At 46.3% G+C, this 21,151-nt stretch overlaps 1 protein-coding gene across 2 annotated transcripts in view; it reads right to left on the reverse strand.

The window, feature by feature from the left end:
• The window catches only part of LOC147616975 (DNA ligase 4-like), a 74,113-nt gene extending 58,143 nt beyond the window's left edge, over positions 1 to 15,970 (reverse strand). For both annotated transcript variants that reach the window (XM_086776621.1, XM_086776620.1), the window contains exon 1: positions 15,792 to 15,970. In XM_086776621.1, coding sequence (XP_086632747.1) covers positions 15,792 to 15,879 — 88 coding nt within the window. In that variant the 5' untranslated portion in view covers positions 15,880 to 15,970. The remainder of the gene's footprint in view (positions 1 to 15,791) is intronic.
• Between the last annotated feature and the right edge of the window lie 5,181 nt (positions 15,971 to 21,151).

Below are 21,151 nucleotides of genomic sequence, written 5' to 3' on the forward strand. Positions count from 1 at the left end.
ACCCATAAGTTGCTGCCTCAACCATAGAGATGGCATGGCTGGCAGCCATATCTTCAACCAACTTTTTCATTCCTCCTTTCCCAAAGTTTGTGCGTAACGGAAGACCAGTCTCTGTAAGGTGGATTTTTCCATCTTTGAAAAATACAAGTTGGTTTTTGAGAGCTTCCTTATAACTGGCACAGTCTTTCTTCGCATGTTCTGGGTCATCACACCATATACATCTGAATGTAAACCCTTCTTTGCTTTGAGGCCTTTGCATAGAAGCCTGCCCTAATGGTAGCCCTTTTTCCTCAATCCTGGACATCTTCAGTTTTAGGTCTCGCATGCCCTTAATAAGCTCATCCATCGGCCCTTCTACCTTTGGGATTGCAGCAGCAGGTTTTGGTAGATTCTCAGGGGTAACAGTTATAGGAGTTGCCGAGCTCATCACCATTTTATCCCTCCTTCGCTGCCGCTTTGCTAGCATGGTGACCGCATTCTCGACATCATTCCAATCATTCTTTAACCCCTGCTCCGTATCCTTATCCTCAAGGAGAATTTCCAGCTTTTCTTGGAGATCTTTCCCAGCTGCTTGTAAGAAGAGCTCTGTTTTTTCCCTGTCTAAGGTTGTGCGCTCTATCCTTGACAGCTGGGCATAGCGCTTCTCAAACTCTCTTAGCAACTCTGTGGCAGAAATTCCAATTTTGGGTTTTGTAACCCACTCCAAGAAAGTTCGCTTGGTCACCCGCTCGGAATCCTCCATGAAATAATCATCCTTCAAAGCAAGCTTGAACTCCTCCCAGTTTCTGCCACCATGTGCTACCTGTAATCCTCTTATGCGCTCTCTTATTTCGGGAACACATACCAGCTCAAAGCTTCGAACCATATCCTCCTCAGTCACCCTGTTTAGCTCCATTTCCTTTGTGTAATTGCGCAGGCACTTTGTGATGCCTTTACCATCAAATTGATCCACCTTTTTCACGATTCACTGGAGTGCTTTAGTCATGGAAATTTGCCCCCTCTAAGCCGCTTGCTGTTGTTGCATATACATAGTAAACATCTGAAACATTTGCATAACCCCGGGGTCAAAATGAACCCCCTGTCCCTCAAGATTCTCAGCCATAACTTGCACTGTAAATTTCACCACTAACTCTCACCCCAGCAGTTTCACGTCGGGTTCACCAAAGCTGTCGGGACGTGGGCGGTATCGCTGGGCAAGTGCGAGACTTCTGGCTGTGAGAGCAGCTTCAAATCCCAGCAAGGAAACAGAATATATATCTCTTCAAGGGGGTTATGACATCTCAATTTTGGTCGACATATACATGTGTCAATTCACTGATAAGGAACATGTTCATAGCACACCCACATCACACTCATGCATCCAAGGTTGAAGGGAGGTTTCCAATGAGGAAAACGACAGCATCCCCTTGTTTCCTTGCTCGTCAATTCTTGGATTAAAAAAAAGCCTTTCATCCCTAGCCTCACACAAACAACTCCAGAAGCCACTATCAATTGCAATTACATAGAATATTAATAATGATTGGCTATGAAGAGTGTTTACTCAGAGTATGCGCAGCTTCAACGTCGATTGTTGTTGACTTGCAGAAGCCTTAGAATTGATAAGAGTCTTCATGTAGAAGTATGGGATCATCTTGGTCCGGTTCAGCTCAAAGATCGCCATCATGGCATGGAGACGGGCGCACAAGACCTTCTCTCACTCACAGATAGAGGTGCATGCCTAGAACTAAAGATTCTTTTTCACTACATTCGGGGGGTACTCTATTCAGTGACTGAAGCAATCAGGTTGTAAAGAAGCTTTCGTGATTTAGTTTGATGATGGCTTGCAAAACAAGGCTCAAAGTCACTCGAGATAAAGCTGGTTCTCACTTAGCACACCTTCACGACTCTCAGACACTGGCAGCGGCTATACAAACAAGCAACAAAACTCTGCGCTTAGAGGTGCACTCAACAAGAACCCATCTCATCCCTCTGCTCTGCGGCAGCTATACAAACCCAAAAAATAAACACGCCCCCCCCCCCCCCCCCGCGCCTCTGCTGTGCGCTTCTAGACGACCACCGCCTCTCTGCTCCTCCCCCCCCCCCCCCGCAGTATTACCAGCCCCGGTGTCCGTTTCAACGAGCGGCAACTCCTTCACACCCCACGATCACACCAAAGACAACAATGGATGCAACACTTCTTCACCAATAATGGATTATGGGATGAACAGATCTTCCCCAGCCCGAATGCTCTCATGCACAAAAGCGCTCTCTTAACTGGTTTAGCTGCAGGTTTTTTCTCTCTCCATTCTCGTACAAGCTTCAATAGCATCTCCCTTTTTTTTTTACACCGTGGTTTCCAGAGTCTCCCCAGCCAACTCCGTCTCTCGTTTCTTCTGGATATTTGCGCCGTGTGCCTCTTTGGATCTCCATGTGCTTACTATTCTTATTTGCACATATGCGCTTATTCACCCTTGGCTGCTACGTTGACTTTAGCAACTTGGGATCCACTTCACACCAACATACATACACACCATCCAACTATACCTCAAGTTTTGGATGGGCCATGGATTCACCACACATTTAGCCCACCCCATGGATCAAACACATTCATGTGTTTGATATCTCCTTTTTCTTCAAACCTCTCTCTCCACCACCCACTTTATAACATTATATACAATATCAACATCATGACCCATTATCACATTTCCCTCTTGGATCAAAAGGGATCAACACCCTTTTCCATAACCATCAAACTGCACTCACGACCTTCCAAAAACAATGCTGCCCACAACCTTTGAATCATCAGCATCATTATTACCAAGACACGGCCATTCCAGATTGGTGCCCTGCATTTAGCAACCACCCGCACACCACACTCATGTACTGAGGCTTCGAGACCTGGCTCAGCTTCAGCTTGTCTTATTGAACCTCATTTACAATATGAACATATGTACATGGGCATCATATAATGACTCAAGTCATGGCACTTAATCCCATGCATCTGAATTTGTATTTAATGGCCTCACATGCATGGTTTCACACCATAGACGTGCCATGGCACGACAGCGCGCGCGCGTGTTGAAAATCAATTTTGCTAAGTCCAAGCTTCTTCCGCTTAAGCGCTGTGATTGGCACTCTATTCTTTGGCCAGGCCAGATAATTTCCCCAAATCAAATAGTCAGACATCTTGGGAATCCTCTGGGCTGGAATGTCTCTCTAAAGAGAGAACGACAATGGGTGTTGGATAAGCTCAATTTCAAACTTCAATATTGGAAATTATCTACCTGGCCGTTGCATGTTAGATTGAGAATTGTGCAATCCATTATAATGGCTTACAATCAGTTTCACTTGCCTCCTGTTCCCTGGTCTTCTTCCAATTTGGATAGTTTCATGTCTACAGCCTCGGCGTGTTTGTGGCGTACTAAGGTGGAGAGAAAACCCATTAGACTACTTAAAAAGCATTTGGTCTGTACTCCAAGAATGCATGGTGGCCTCAATATAATGAATTTACACTTTCATGCTATTGTAAGGAAAGCTTCTCTTCTTCTGGAGCAAAGCCAACCTTGGACTTTAATGTTATCAAGACTTGTTGCAGCAATAAAAACTTCAACTTGGGGCATTGGATGATCACTCATGCTGAGGTTATATTTGGATGCTTATAGGGGTGCATTCTTCGATGCTCGTTCTCCACAAAACTGATCCAGGACTGGCACACTCTCATGGCTCGAATAAAATGGTCTTGTAGACCGCTTGATCAAGGCAATTCTCCTCGCAGAGAGAGCATTCATTGGAGTTGTGCGTTTCAGCAACCTCTTGCTTTGTTACACCCGAGGAAGGCCTATTACCTTTCTACCAAAGCAATCAGATATGTTGAGCATGTACTGAATGACAACGGCTATGTTCTTTCTTTTCCACAAGCTTTGGTCCTTTACAATCTCGGTTTACATCATAGACCGATATGGCAAATCATAGGCTTTTTATTGCATGATTTTCATGCCTGTACCTCCATTGAGTCATACCCTGGATGATTGGATTTCGGTGAGTCAAAATGCAGGCTGTCGCGCGATGCCCCTTTGCAATCTGATTGCAGCCAGTGCATATAAATTGCTTCTTCCTCCTCCTTGGATACAGACTCACGGAAACTCATTATGACGCATTGACAAACCTTCTAGGTTGTGGAGGATGGCTCTCTTGAAGATTTGGAAGAGTAGATTACCCCTCAAACAGAAAGTCTTCTTCTGTTGGTGCCTACAGTCTTACCGGTTGGCAGTTTTTTGGCTGAAAGATGTATTGCTCCAACATCTTGTAGAAGATGTTCACATCCACGTGAGACAGTCTATCATCTTGTAAGGTCTTGCCCACATTTCCATGCACTTCTGGTGCATGCGTGCGTGCGTGTGAATTGCATCCCTGTGAGCCTGTGACCCTGTCTCTACAAGCCTGCGACTGGGGTTTGCGACCTGTGACATTCTGCTCACCTGCGACCTTCTCATCCGCTTGACATGCGACCGGCTCAACTCTGTTTGCCCGCGACCTGCACGTCTACTTCAGACCTGCGACTTCTGTCCTGCACGTCTACTTCTTGCAACCCTTCAATTTTTGCCTTTTGTTTCTCTTCTCTGTACATCCCCTTCTAAGTGTGAGAGTGTGTGTGTGTGTGGGAGGGTCTGTGTACAGTGAAGATCCTATGCGCAGAAGCTTCTTGGTGGTTCCTCTGAAGTTCTGCATGTTTATGGTAGATCTAAGAAGATGAATGCTTCAGGTGTCTCAACCCCATATCTTAGCAACAATTCCTATGATGATTCAGTGCAGCATTCTGCAAACACTTTACGGGAAGATTTCACAGTCAATATTCCTGGCAAGGCTTTGATCGCTCCAATTCTACATTTGGCTGAGAAGGTGGTTGTCTTGTTCTTCCCGGGTCGTATGCGAGCTGCGCCCGACGCTTTTCCCACCCACCCTTGCTCATGCTCCCAAGGTAGCAACTAGAGGAAAGCATGTCTCAACCCCTGAAGGGAGAACACGATGGTAAGACAACCTTTCACACCCCCACGAAGGCACCAAATGCCTACCGCAGAAGACTAAGGGAAGGGATCATGTCCTTTGGCTCACGAAGGCTTGCAAAGATGGCCTGACGAGATGAGGCCCTTTATGAGGAGATACAACTTCACATAAGGACAGAGATGAACACCATGCGACAGGAGCTTGAAAAGGAATGGACCGAGCATATGCATGCCCAAAGGAAAGTGATATACGAAACGCTGAAGGAAGAGGTATATGTCCAATTGAAGGGAGAAATGCAAGCCTAAGTACAGGTTGAGATGGAATTAGCCCCAGCCTTGATGCACACGGAAATGAAAAAAGAGATGCAGAAATGGAAGGATGACATGCTCCGGGAGATTGGCACAACAGTTGCATTGTACGAAGGCACTTTGAAGACATGTATGGCTGACCGCGAAAAAGACGTCACAGAAATGCAAAACACTTTCGAATCATGTAAGGCAAAAGTGGTTGCAGGTGAGAAGGAAATGCATTCATGGGCTGAAATTGCCAGTGCTACAAAGAAACAAATTGAGGAAGTCAACCCATGGATTGAAGTAGTAAAAAAGCAAAAGGATACACCAGTCAATAAAGTAGAGGTGATGAATGCTACATTGGAAGAGGAAGCCAAGAGACGGGCACGTGCCTTACATGTACGCGTAGTTGGGTGGGAAGATAAGGGAAATCCCCAAGAGGATGCAAAAGCTCTTGCAACAAAAATTGGAGCCACTGATGTACCCATAACCGAAGCATGGCGAGTAGGCAGAGATGAAACCAGGGCGAAGATATTGATCATCAGGTTGTTTGGTGACTTGGAGAAGAAGAAGGCCTTCCTCTCCAAAAGGATGGCCCTTAAGGGGGAAAAGATTTATTTGGATGAGGACCTTACACCGGCCCAGATAGCACACCGGAAGGAACACATGCGTGTGTGCTTGAGGCAAGGAAAGACGGGAAATGGGCGGTATACAAAGATGGCCGAGTCATCATTATGGAGAGGAGGCCCGCTTAACGGTGCGCGGCCTATGAGACCTTGCGATTCACGGTGCCGAATTGCAACGGAGCCCTTAGAACAGATGCAGGATACTTTGAGGATACTTTCAGACACAGTGATACTGCTATGTATACGGAGACCCATCAGTGCACAAACAAGAGGCTTCCTGACGTGCAGGGTTATACATGGGAATCAGTTTTCCGCCCTCAGCCACGCACAGTGGGAGGTACCAGAGGATCTGGACGAGTGGCAATACTATTCAGGGAGAAGCTTCGTGAAAAAATACATGCGGTACATAGAGATGCAGATGCGAGGTACACGTGGGTCCAAATATGCAGAGGGGCTCCGCGAGCTATATGTGGCGGTATGCTACTTTCCCCCACCCCACTCCAGGTTTGCACCATCAGGAGAGTCCCCCTATACGCCACTATATGATGATATCATGAGGTTCGCCAGCATGGGATACATATTACTATTGGGAGACTTTAATGCACGTACAGGCACAGAGCAGACAGAGCTGTATGATACTCAAGAGGCTATGTACCGGGAGATCACGGCAGAGGATGTAGGGTTGCAGAGATCAGCACAGGATGAGGGGGAGATTACAGATTATGGCAGGCATTTTCTCACACTCGGGAGTGCAGATGGGTTGGTCATATACAATGGCTTATCGAGATGGCAAGGATCAGATGCTCTCACACACTGGAACTCTAAAGGAGCACAGTGGACTACTTGATGGGGTCTCCTTCATTGATACCTGATGTGTGGGGTTTCACGATTTCCAATCGGCCCATTGGCATAGCAGCCGATCATGCATACTTGAGTTTCACACTAGTAGGTAGATCCCCAAGAGATGGGCCAGCCGCCAGCCACTCATCTACCTAGGTACCCGAGATATCAGTTTACACGTGAGACAGTTGGGGTTTACCGAGATGCAGTGTCTGATGGCTTGTTCGCTTTAGACCTGCATAGCCCTCTGGGCGAGATCACGAGAGGATTGGCAGGTGTACTACATGCATCCGCCTCATATGCGTTTCCCTGCACTATGATCCCTTCCACACCCCCCCCCCCCTCCATTGCTGCACTGCCCCACAGAACAGTTGGTATGATGATGGGTGTCGTGAGACACAAGCACAGCTACAGCATGAGATTGCCATTGGGACTCACACGCATAGACAGGCCAGGATGATCTTTCGGCGCCTTCTACGGAGGAAGAAACGAGCCTATCTGGCTAAGCTAGAGGAGGAGATCTACCAACTCTTCCTGGGGAAGGACAACAAGAGGGTATGGAAGATGTTTCAAGCATGCTCCTCCATATGCTGGTCATAAGAGGCATAATACCTACTACGCACATGATTAAGCGGTATTTCTTTTGACCAGATATGCAGAAGGACATAGAGGCACATGTACGTGCACGTATCACCTGTCAAAATGTGAAATTTGATAGGCAAAAGGCGCCAGGTTTGCTTCAGCCATTGCCTATTCCCACGCAACCATGGGAAAGTATTACAATGGATTTCATTATGGAAGGGGATGTCACCATTTGGCCACCCAATTGGTCCACCCGTGCTTTCTCATCATGTATGTACATTGGACTGGTGTCCATGGCAATTGTATATGCCGGGGATTGATGCCACTCATGTGATACTGTGGACTTGGCTTTCCGTTGGGACTTGTGCCTCTATGTACATGCCCAGAAATGCCTGGTGGATTCGTGTTCCATTGGGTTTGGTACCTAGTGTACTTGCCTAGAGCACATCTATTTTGGTATAGTCTCATGAACGGGAATTGTCCATACTAATGCTGCATTCATAGAAACATGGGACGGGGAACGGGACGGGAACGGGGCAAAAGGCCGTCCCGGGGACGGTGGAAAAAACGGCAATCTGAAAACGATTGTTTTTTTGCAATTTTTTTTAACACACTTGATTTACACTTAGAAACCAAGACATTAAGCACAAAATTGCACCAAAAAGAGGAGAAAATTGAAATGCATAGTCGTATTAGCAAAAAACTATAATGGGGCGCCGATGGCGTGATAAACAAAAGTGAGTGTACAATGATCAATCTAAACAAAAATGCCAAATGGCATAATGAAAGGCCCAAGGAGGGTGTACACTCAAGGCAAAATGACTAAGTGCCAAGATACAAGACTCAAGAGTCAAGAGACTAGGCAAGAGGGTGAAAAGGGTGAAGATCAATCGTGACCTCCTCGGTGAAGTCCTCCATAGGCTGGTCCTCAAGTGGGAGGGGAGGGGGAGGTGGGGGGGACAATGCCTCGGGCACAACCTCAAGCTCCTCTAAAATCTCGGCCCTCTGCTGATCAGAGAGATGTGGGTCCTGCTGTGCCTGCTCCCATTCGGTGAAAGGATCTGCCTTCTTTGTCAAGCCCTTGTAAAGCATTCGCAAGTTGGCACTGACAAACACCAAATCATTTGCACGCTGTACACCAAGGCGGTTCCTCTTCTTAGAGGCAATGTGGCTATAAACTGACCAGAGTTGCTCTAGGCAACTGCTACTGCAAGCCTGTGAGAGTACGCGCACAGCAAATTCCTGCAACTTTGGAGTTTCCGCACCATAATCCTCCCACCAAAGTGCAGACCCTACCTTGAAGCGGTCCGCCTGTGCATCTGCCAAACCAAAAGCCCCCCGCTTCTCTCTATAAATCTGCAATTGGTCCTTGATTGTGCGGCGATCCTCCTCACTAGTGTAAAGGCGATCCAAGGTTTGTCGAAGGCCTTTGCTCACCTCTTTGTCCTTGTGTTGCCCTTTGCCTTGAAACTCAGGATCAACAATGTAGGCAGCAGCATGGAGGGGAGAGTGGTAGGCTTGCCACCTTTTCAAACATAGGGATTTGACCTGTTTATAGTGAGGCTTGACTTTGAACATTGCTTTTAGCTTCTCTGTCATGCGATCCATTGCCTCATACACTTTGCCAATGGATGGTTGAGTGGAATCCACCACCCTAAGGAGATCAATAATCGGTTGCACCATCTCCACAAGCGCCTTGGCCTCCTCCCACCATGCCGCATCATCCGCCCTTTCCCTGCAAAATTTGCCGACCGTCGTGGAAGCCTCTGAAGTGCGTGCAAACTCATCACTGAGGAAGAGTCCCCTCAATGCCCCGCTACATGTACACAAGCGGCCTAGCATGAGAAAGTTGAATGCAAACCTCGTCTCGGAATACTTAAGAAGAGAGAGGCTTGACTTCTTGGAAAACTCGTGCTGCACCCTGTGATGGTTGAGGACAAAGGTCACTATTTTGTTGGCACCCTCAATGACAGGTGCAACCCAATCCAAGGCCCCTATGTCTTTGATAAGGTTGTTGAGGCAATGGGCCATGCAAAAGCACACGGTGATGCGAGGATAGGTTGCTTGGAGAATTGTCCCCGCCGCCCTATTTGCCGGTTCTCCATCCGCACATATGGCAATGACATTCTCCGCCCCCACCGTCTCTAGTGTTGTTGCCCACTCCGCAGCAAGTATCTCGGCACTCTTCCCCGTCCCGGAAGCATCATGGGAGTCGACAAAGTATGTCTCCCCTCGTGAGTAGGCAACAACTCCATGGATGGAGCGCTTTCTAGTGTCACTCCACCCATCAACGACGAGGGTAACACCATTTTCAGCCCATTGCTCTTTCATGTGGTTGGCCGCCACCTCCACGCTTGCCTTCTCCTTGTCAAGGAGAGAGGTGCGGATGGTCTCCGAAGAGGGGGGAACATAAGAGGGTCCATACTCCGCTATCAATTTGCACATGGCCCGAAAGTATGGAGATCTATCCAAAACACCATATGCAAAACACAAACAAAATTCAGATTTTTACCATCATTTAGTCTTTTAAGTTTTAGTCTTTAAAGTTTAAAGTTTAGAGCATGATATTTGAATTTTGAATAGTACATGAGCATAGTGCCAAGGACTTACCGTGCTGCCCGAAATGCTATGTGGTCATGAAAGAAGAATCGTGCCACCGCCATGTCCACCTCCTCTTTCAATTGAGGGTTCCAATTCTCATCAAGCGTACTTTGGCGTCCCCGGGAAGCGGATGCCTCTCTTGATGAACGAGGTACATGCGGCGTTGATGTCCTCACAAAGGATGTGGGGTCGACGGCCACTTGAGGATTGCGTTTTGCCAACTCGGCCGCCTCATAAACCACAAGCTTTTCAAGGAGCTCCTTCTTCTTCTCGGCCGAAACCTCCTTGCAAAATTGCACTTCGTTGCCGGGCTCATGCAAGAAGTGAGCACGCACTTTGTGGGCACCGCCGGTTCGCTTGTAGCCGCAAAGCTTACATACCCATGGTCTTGAACCACCCCCTTGACCGTATTGTGAGCACTCTACCTCATCCCACCAACTCCATCGATGTACGGCGGGCCTCCTTCTTCGTGATGGAGCGGGTGTTGAAGTAGTGGAGGCGGCGGCGGACCCGGGTTGAGGAGAGGAAGGGGTTTGAGAAGAGGATGCCATAGTGATAGAGACTAGAGTAGAGCTTGAGATGGATGGTAGAGCTTGAGAAAGAGTCAAGATGGAGAATTGGGATGGAGATGTTGGAGAAGGAGAGCTTGGACAATGGAGAGGGTGAGCTTGGAGAGGGAGAGCTTGGATGTTGGAGAAGGAGAGCTTGAAGAGGGTGAGCTTGGAGAGAGAGAGCTTGGATGTTGGAGAAGGAGAGCTTGGAGAGGGAGAGCTTGAGGCTTGAGCCTTGAGCCTTGGGTCTTGGAGAGGGAGAGCTTGGAGAGGAGATGGCTTGAGGAGAGCATGGAGGTCTCTTATATAGAAGAAGGGGAGCCATGTGGGAGAGCTTCAGCCATGCGCATCACCAAACGGCTAGGAGAGAGAGCCGTTGAAGCCCCGCCCAACGGTCAAAAACTGCGCAACGGTCAGTTTGACCGTTCCCGTACGGACAGGGAACGCCGTTCCCGGAACGTTCCCGGGACGCGTTCCCGGCGTCCCCGTTGCGCTTCCTGGCTGCCGTCCCCGTTCCTCCGTCCCGCGGGCGTCCCGCCCCCGTCCCAGGCGTTCCCCGTCCCTAGGGTCCGTTCCCCCCGTCCCATGTCACTATGGCTGCATTGCATAGCATCTTTATGTGCTTGCTTGCAATTGAAATTGCATGTGTTTTCATGCTTGCTTGACCAATGTGTAGTTCCGGGTAGAGACGCCCACCCATGAACCGTGCGTGTGAAACTGTCTGACATGGTTATGTAGCATGTGACAGATGGTAAGTATTGGTCATAAACCTAGCCTTAACACAAATTTGTAAGTGAGTGTGTACACACTTTATTAAGTTTTGGGCGACCAAAACTCACTTATAAATTATGACCAACCCGGTGTTCACACACACACTGATGTCCCGAGGTGGACAAAACCCAATGTCCACCGCCCAGACCTTATCCCCTTTGTACAAAGGGAGTAACCAGCCATGTGTCCTCTCTAGCTTGCTCCACAAAGCACCTGCCTACCACCTAGAGTGGACAACTCCCCACCTCACTCCTCTCTCTAGAGGTAGGCGCCTCCTTCACGAGGACATTTGGGCTGTATTTTTTGCACTTTCTCCTTTCCAACTCCATATCCAAGCTTGCTAAGGTGTTTCCTAAGCTTCCAAGAGTGTTTCCAGGTGCTAATCACTCTCCTACACACTCCCAATGAATAAAATTCAGTAAAACAGCTCTCTTTATTGCTGTAATTTCTAGTCTTTTGCTGAAAACCCTAATTTCAGCCCTTCTTTCTCAAGTTGAACCATAGGGGAAGCTTTCCCAGGGTTCCCTTCATCCTATTGAAGACTTTTGTCGCGAAGAAATGCAACAAATCGAAGATTTCATCACTCCAAGGACTTCCATCGCGAAGACTTCCGTTGTCATAGACTCTACTTGTAATTGGTAAGCTTTTATGCTTAAATATGGAAGCAAGTAGAAGGAGGGAGGAACCAGATTACAAGATCACATACCCTGTGTAGTGTTCTCTTGTCCTACGTGCTCTCTTGCAAATTGTTGCTACCATGTGTTGGTGGAACAATAGAGAGCAGATGGTAGGGAACACGGGCACTTGAGAGGGTAGTGTGAGTTGCAAGTCTACACCGACGACCACTTGTTTGCAATATTGTTTTCATATGCATTGGTATGGAAATCTGGTCAGAAATGCCCATGACACTATGTACTTGATTCTCCCAAGATCAATATACTTTATTTGAGGGAAGGACCGGCCGTTTTGGCTCATTGTGTGTCTCTTGTCAATTCAGCAAATTACTTCTTGTATTGAGCATGTGTCCATCAAATCTTACTGTATTTAAGTGTATTGATTAGCATTGTGTTCAACCAAGTTACATCCCGACCCCTCCCTCACCAACTAACCAACCATCACCAGCTTCTTCCATACCCAAGAGGAGGACACAAATACAGTGGATCCCATGGACCCACCTCAGGCTGCCCCAGACCCGCCTCGCTCGAGAGGAGTCACCTCCAACCAGGCCTCCACATTCCAGTGTGCCCGATGTCTATGGGGACGATCCCCCAATCAGCTCCAGATCTAGGACATGCTACATCGCCATCAAGCTACCTTTCCACGTGATGTAGCTGAGGGAGACCACTCGGCCATACTCATTAGCCCCATGCTTGATATTTTGGAGAGTGGTATACCATATAATGGGGGCTGATGCTCCTCTCATGTTTCAGGTTCCTCGTATTCCATGATGAGATTTCCATGGTATCACTCCAGTAAGATAGTTTTGTTCTATTTCTATTTTATTTTCCGTTCCATGATGAGATATACCATGGACATTATTGTATCACTTTGGTCTCAGAGGCCCATAGGATCTTTAGTAGATGTTTAATATTCTTTCTCATGCTAGAGATCTTTTGACAAGCAAAGATACTCGACTTTTAAGAGGATACACTAATTCTCCGTGAGATGATGCCATACAAAATCAACACAGGCAAATGCTCAGCCAACCAAGATGCCACAGTCACAACATGCAGGAAACATGTCCTTGAGATGCCTACAACACATGGCTTGCTTATATCTAATGAAATGACATTTGGCCCACATCCACCGGTTCCACATGCCGTCCACATGGGAATAGCATTGTCAATTACCTTATTGGGTCCCCCACTTGATACCGACCTTTCATGTCCTTCCACTCATGCCATGGGCTGACAACTGTCACCTCTCTTTCCGCCTCAACATCTAAGAGCCCACCACAAGCCCTACACAACAAGACTATCACTTACCACTACTAGCACTTCTCCAACATGACATAGGTTACAATATCAACTGGAGGATGTGGGTCCCAATCATGTGGCCCGCATCCTCCAGCTCCACCTGCTATCCACATGGAAATGATGGAAAAAACATTGGAATTAACTTATTGGATCCTCGTGTTTGATCACCAAGAAAATAGACTATTATAACCTCCTTCCCATGCCAAAGTGCTGACCATTGTCACCACTCTTTCAGCCTCAAAAGCTCTTAGAGCCCACCATAGGCTCTAGTCAAGATTATCATTTGCCAACGCTACTTGAGTATAACATAAGTTACTTGAGACATTGCCTTTGGGATTGCCCGAAGGCTCAGCAGTTTTGGCAGCGGATTCTCCGCATCTTTCCTATGGAAAGGACATCGATCCACATCATCACATGGGGCACCGTCGCTTGGGCCACATAGGCTAGAGTGGTCAGGGCTTATGAGGAGGATGGGGGAGGGCTAGGCCTTCAGGTCTCTTACCATCGCATTGTAGCAGTACCCATCACAGCCCCACCTACAAGTAACTGGCAACCAAGCTCATGCCAGAGATGGGAGATTTCCAATAGCATAGCAGCCTAGCACATTTGGCGTGCTAGATGCAGCAAAGCCATCGAGGGTACCCACACTCTGCCAACGGAGACCATCGGGTATCATTCACACCCTCCGCAGTCAGTGGGGAAGTTACAGGGAGGTTCTAACCACATGCGGAAGCGGCGGGAAGCTTTCTTGAGACTTTGGAGGCCTAGCCCTTTCCTCACATATAGAGGTGGTGACCCCATTTGGCATTACAGAACACCTATGTGGTTACACGCCCCGCGCCCCGCGCCCCCCCAGTATGTGATAGCCTTCTCCTTACAGAACGGCCAGCCGGAGGAGAAGCGCCTCTTCCCCTTATGATCATTTGATTCCCGCCCTTAAATGGGGCGAGTTTGTATTTAGCCCTTTGTGGTTGTATCTAGCCCTTTGTGGCTGTTTTTTCTTTAACTAATTGAAGGATCTTTTTCCCAGAAAAAAAAAAGTTACAATATCAACTTGCCTACTCTACTTGCCCCAATCAACACCCTCCCCACACTCACAGAAGACTCCCTTCCCTAGCACCGATCCTAGCCAAGCTTCTCAATGAATCTATCTGCCACAGCTTACTCCAAAACTAGTCAACGAGCATCATTACACCTATTTACATGAAAACACGTTTCTAGAGTGAGAAACCCTCAAACGCAAGAAATGTTTCAGAAACTCCTGCTTTTTTTGGTTTCTCAAAAAAAAAATTGTTTCTCCAAGTTAAAAGTTCCTATTTTTTGGAACTTTAGCAATGCAAAATTATATAGAAAAAAATCCGAAACCTTGGCGTTTCTTAGCCGAAGGCCGAAACGTTTTGCCCTGAAACCTCAAAAACCCCGAAACGTTTCTGGTGACTATGCAAGGCAAGGAACCCAATGAATCCACAAAACTACGCAATCCTCATGGTTGGCTGTTCCATTGCCAAAATATATGGATCAGCAGTAGAAGCTTTTATTCTTGTGATTGGGCAAAGCAACAGGGGTCCAAGCCATGGGCCAAGCAAGCTTTCAGATAGTCTAACCACACTAGACTATCTTAAGCAACTGTTGAGGAAGCCAAACACACAGGGAAAAAGCTATATTCTGGCTTCCTGGATTTTTGCAAGGCCTACAATACAGCCGCACAAGCTGGACTAATCAGCTTGTTGAGGACATAGGCAAGGAGGATCAGGTCAGATGGGCAACAGGCACACTCTATAAGCAATTTAAAGGGAGGGCCATGGAGGGTGTGGATAAGGTCCATCCAGATGAATCTGTTGGCCTCCACCAAAAGGGTGTGGCTGTTCCTCTATAGGCTTGGTGCATCATGATGCCAGATGTGCCATTTGATAATCCTGACAGTGAGTTTCCACCAATTGGTCATGCCCTGTGCTGTCCAATGACTTACAGCTTACAGCATTGGGGACGGAGCCATGTTCATGGATATGAATCAGACAATTTATATGTGACTCTAGAGTTGTATTGACACGTTCATATTGAGGTTCATGTATCTCTGCTTCCTACAGTAGGACTGTGCTTTAATTTACAAGTAAAATATGGGCCCTTCTCCAAGCTTTAAGGTAGTTTGTCTCATCAAACTCAATAGCTGAGATTTCTTGCTTATGTTGCTCAACAAATAGTGCAAAATTTACTAAGAACTAGCTGCAAGGATGTAAGGACTGCAGTGTTATCACTTTCACTGCTAGCTTGTAAGTTCCTTTTCAAGGCAGGCCGCCTTCATTTTCTGGATTGCACTTGTTTGCACCTTAGATGTTTTGAAGGTGATGTTAAGTATGTTTGGCATAAAAGGGGGCCATTGGAGTTTCTGGAGTCTTTTTGAGACAATTAGAGCAATAAAATGCTGTTAGGAATGCACAGAGAAGTAGTGCAAAAATGAAAGTCTTTAGAGTTGTTTACAAAAGAAGATAGGTTTTGCACAATGTAAGCATTCCAAAAATTCATAATCACTCACAAATCCTTAATGTACATGTTTCCTCATATCTGTTCTACCTGCTGCAGTACAGAAGATCTGTGGTGACAAAGTCGGATGAACAACCTGATTTAGTATCTCTCGCCTTTTCCGTAAGGAAAGATGCATTATGCTGCCATATTCTCCTTCATAAAGTATATCAAAGATAACATCTACATTTGTCAAGAGACTACATGATTAAACAGAATAAAACCATGTTCTTGTTGAAACCACAAGTACATTTTGTCTACCAATCATGAATGTATTCGGAATACAGTGGCTAGCCCCTTATACTCTTATTACCACTTCCAAGGGTGAATGAGAACTCTTTTGTGTTATCAATGCTTTTGGCACTATGACCAATTCATCACGTAGAGCAGACGATAACCAGAAAATGGATTTAGAACAATCAAAGGATACAACAAACCTGCACACACACAGAAATTCAAATTAATCTCTCTTTCTCTCTCTCTCTCTCTCTCTCTCTCTCTCTCTCTCTCTCTCTCTCATTCTTTTTTAGTTCCCAGCTTTCACGTCCTTTTTGGGTTTGTCCATGAAGTGTATACCCATGGTATCATTGTAGTATCAATGGTCTCATTAGTACGAGCAGGTAGAGACAGAGGAACACTACATTTGCCGATGTACAGTCTATTATGAGATCCGAGGTAGATATCACTGCCTCTTCCGAGAGGGTTTTGGCCCGTTACGCAGGGTCATGGAGTTTGAGGATCAGAGATGCCTCGGATTGTTTCTACTTGAGCTCAGGAGACACAGAGAGACCCTCTTGGCAGACAGGAGGCTGAGCCATGATGTACCTAGACAGAGGACCCTAACAGATTTCTTCGGCACCGGCACCAGCACCAGCAACCCAGCCCACACACCTCCTAATACCTCCTCCATTGGGCCATCAAGGCACCGACCACGCTCCCAGGGAGTCACCACTGATAGAGCAGTTATCTTATGTCATGCTCGTCGGCCACGCCCACCAAGATCCCGACCACGACATCCTAACCATCGCTAGATAAGAGCCATTATTGCTCGGCATCGGAGGCGCCTACCTCGCTTCTACGACCTCTCCATTCTAGACAACCCCATGGCGGAGATACTTGATATAAGGAGAGGACAACACTTCAACTGATCAGCATACATGGATCTACCTGATATACATTTTTCAGTATTTTCTAGTATTTTCTACTCAATATCATCTCAGAGTCTTACAGTTCTATTCTTATAACTGTAGGACAATCAGTTTATTGTATTTTTTAGTCTCATTTAGTTGTTTTCTTTGATGAGACACCAACTTCAGATGTACTCAGTTTTGGTCTCATAGGCCATTATGGCCTCTTAGAGACGTTAATATATCATTTCATTTCTCTTCAAGTTTAAGTGATTTAAACTGACTTTAAGTACTTGTGTGTGGTGAAGTTTTTGTCTACCGCCGGCCAGTTTTATTGAAGGCCGTTTCAAGGTTCCATTGCCGAGATCATGTCAACTTTCTCAAGGGGGCAAGCTCGTGGTCGTATGCACGCAAGCATGACGGGAAGAGACGAGAAAGAAGCCAAAGAACAGAATCAGTTTCTCTTGGGAAAAAGCAAAGAGAATTCATATGGACCAAAGACACATGAAGATGCACAGTGAAGGCCTGTGTTGGCCTTTGTAGATCAGCCATGAGCTTTCGAGTGGGTAAAAGTCAAAAAGTAGGGCTGTTTTGACCAAAAAGTTGAGTTTGACACAGTCAAAAAGTGGATCAAGTGTATGGAAAGGTCAATTACATCAGGGTAATAGCGTGCATGTGGTTTGGAAAACTTGGGGCATAAGACATGTATATTATATGGACATCACTTGGAGACATGTATATTACATGGAGTGGATGCTTGGTTTTTGATGACACTTGTTTTGTGTTTATCTTTCTTTGTGGGGTTCTGTTTTAGGTTGGCAGAACAGAACATTCCGGTTGCACTATGGAGCGCAATCAAGGACAATCGCATTCTTGAGGGGGGGGGGGGGGTATGTCACCACAGTGCATGTTTTTTCTCGACGAAAACCCTAACCCTAATTTTCAACATTGTCAAAATGAAGATCAGTTTGCGACATCACGAAGAGCTCGTTGAGAGGAGCAACTTTGTCTCTTACAGCATCTTCAAATTCAAAGTGGTTTCAGAGATTTTTAGGAGAATGACTTTTTGCATTAAAAATCAATGAAGTTGCTTTTCGGTTGCTTTTTAAAAGCAAGTTACTTTTTAAAAGTGCTTTTTAAAAGCAAACTTGCTTTAAAGCAAGCCTAAGTCGGCTCTATATAAGTGAGGCATGGGGGAAGGCTCTAGTCATAACCACAACATGGGTTTGAGAGGAGGCGGCCTTCACTCACGGGCCTTGGGCGCTAGTGCGTGTGTGGGACAGCTCCTAGCCAAGGATACTTGGAGCGAGACCGGTGAAATTGTAACCAACTTCGTGAAGAGTAAAGAAGTATCTATAGGGGCGCCAAAGTAGTTTGGAGCCACCACCTCTCTTGTGTGGGAGCAATCTAGCTCCCCCTGTCTACATACTCTGTTTGTTTTCTCTCTCTTCAAGTTTAAGTGATTTAAACTGTCTTTAAGCGCTTATGTGTGTTGAAGTTTTTGTCTACCGCCCGTCAATGTTATTGAAGGCCGGTTTCAAACATGGAGAGAAAGTTTTGGGGCTGATTCGAAGCCGTAAGATGCAATTTCAGCCATTGGAGGCAATTAGCAATCATGAATCACATGAGAAGGCTCTCACATGTTCACTTGACATGTCACTCATTCGTATGCTTTGTGGATATGTCGCCTGAGCACTTTATATGTGGAAATCCAACCCCAATGGAAGGCTTAAATTTTACGAGGTTTCAAGGACGAAACATATGGATGGAGATGGCTTGTAAGAAAGCGCCAATTCTAAATCATTAATTGGCCAAATGGGATCATGGGTAAAGGACTTGTAAAGGGCAACGGGCCAATAAAGGGACCATGGGCATGGTCCAATGTGGAGGCCAAGGCATAAGTGAGTGTAAACATGGAGTATAGGTATATAAGACAATTATAAGCCCTAATTGTAAATAACTAATAATCACTTCTTGATCAATACTAATCAAGTCTTGCTTTGCAAGCTTCCATGGACACCTTCTCACGTGTCTTATGTAGCACGCAATAGGTTGATCGTCGTAATGCGCAACAAAACCTTCTTTATACCAGTGAGTTTATGCAATTCCACTTTGAGAGAGAAGAGAAGAGAGAGAGATATAAGAAAGATAGTCACCATAGTATTCGGTCATCCCAATTACCCACCATTGAGCGCTCCCCCCCCCTCTCCTTTTGCGGCCCTTGCAAGCAAGAGTATTTGGTTATATTTCTTTGCACCAGAACTTTGTACAGTGAGTATGAAAGATGACTGAGGTCTGCCAAACGCGAGGACAAAGCAGACCGAACGCAAGCTGAACCATATGTTGTTCAAGCTCCTTTGAATAGCTCTTCAATGACCACTATGCAGACCCTGAACTGAGGGATGCACATATGCGGGCTGAATGCTGAAGAATGCTCTTTCTGGAGGCCTTGGGAACTGTAGCACACTAAAGTGCTGCTTTGCTGAATGTATGCACAAGGCTAGAGGGCTCTAGACACACATACTTCTCTTGACTGCTTGTAGATGATTTTATGAATGATGATTTCAGCGCTAAGAACTAAGCAACTACTTATATATGATGTTGTGCTACTGGTTGGGAGCTGGAGAGGATGTCACCAGCCCGAACATTTCCCAGTATGAAAGGGGTCTAGTGGACTCCAAGACGTTTAAATATTTGGAAAGTGCAAGCTTTGGGAATGGGAGATTATCCAATACAAAAGATCTCACACCTGAAGCTTGGTCTAGGCTCTCGAGATGGTTTCCTGAACACAAAATAGGCATTGGAGCTCAAGTGTCAAGTAGAAAGCATTTATGGCAAGCTCCCAAGGATTTGGGAGAGATCTAATATTGAGACATGGTTCTACATGGTGCTCACATACATTTCTAATAAGATGGAATACAAAGGATTACACTCCTAAAATCTAGGAGGGTTACTATTTTTGGACAACTCCAAATGGAAATTTCATTCCTGTCATTATGTTCGTAAGTTAAGCAAATGGGAAGACTTGCTAAAGCACCTTTGACATAATGCCTACAAGTTGAGATATTTTTAGAGCTGAAAAATATGGGTGGAAACCATCTCTTAAATTGAGACTAGCGCACGACAGTGGATCAAAGTGAGACAAGTGGCCTCACACTTGTCACCTCAACTCTACACTAATCATTATAGCTTTTACTTGCCATTCTAGCTCATGAGAGCCCCAAATCTATGAATTGGAGCCCTCTCTCTCCATTTGAGCAAGCTCTATTGCTGCAAACTAGCCTCTATCATGTTGGCAACTCTTCTCTATTCTTGGTGGCTCTCTACCACCGCTATAGGCTGTTGGCTACAACGTGAGATTGCCATTGGGACTTGTGCGGAGGAAGAAACGAGCCTACCTGGCTAAGCTAGAGGAGGAGATCTACCAACTCTTCTTGGGGAAGGACAGCAAGAGGGCATGGAAGATGTTTCAGGAGAGACAACTTGGTACTCCAATTACTGCACCTGAGGCATGGCATGCTTCTACTAGAGAGCTATATGATGCACCAGGACAACCCCTCACCTCCCCCTCCACTGGGAGCTAGACACGCTGGTAAAACCTTTTTTTACCATACGGATGGTGCTAGATGCGATAGACAGGTTACAGAATGGAAAGGCACAGGATCATGATGGGATAGTTGGAGAGCACTTCTCATATACGTGCAACACTTTGGCTCTGCTCATCGTACATGCGTTTAATCGTGCCATTTGTGAGGGTTTCCCGGCAAGCTGGACAGAGCATATCATTGTACCACACTTTAAGAGTGGGGACCCCGTGGTACCAGGCATGATTGGTCATTACTTGGCCAAACTATATGGCTCTATATTGGAGTCGGAGCTGAGCCGCTGGGCAGAGAGGCATGGTCATCGAGCACATGGACAAGCCGGCTTCAGGAGAGAATTTACTACCTTGGATCACATACTGACACTTCGGGCACTTATTGAAGAGGGCAAGGCACGGAAGAGAAGGATATACTGCTGCTTTGTGGACTTCCGCTAAGTCTTCGATACCATACCACATGCTAGGCTTATGCACAGATTGCATGACATTGAGGTACCTCAAGATATGAGTCTGTGGTGACAGGTGTCAGGCGTTTTTCTGAGAGGTATTTTGGGTTTATGTACATACGTGTGCATGGTGTGAATAAGTGCTTTGCTCGGGAATGCGCTGCCAGGTGTACAGGGTGGACGGTTTGGCTGTGGGCTTGTGCAGGCCTGTCCGGAACGTGATTTGCTGCAGGTGGT

This window comes from Cibotium barometz, chromosome 37 (genome assembly GCF_041138505.1).
Source record: "Cibotium barometz isolate CiBa-2024 chromosome 37, ASM4113850v1, whole genome shotgun sequence".
Classification (NCBI taxonomy): Eukaryota; Viridiplantae; Streptophyta; class Polypodiopsida; order Cyatheales; family Cibotiaceae; genus Cibotium; species Cibotium barometz.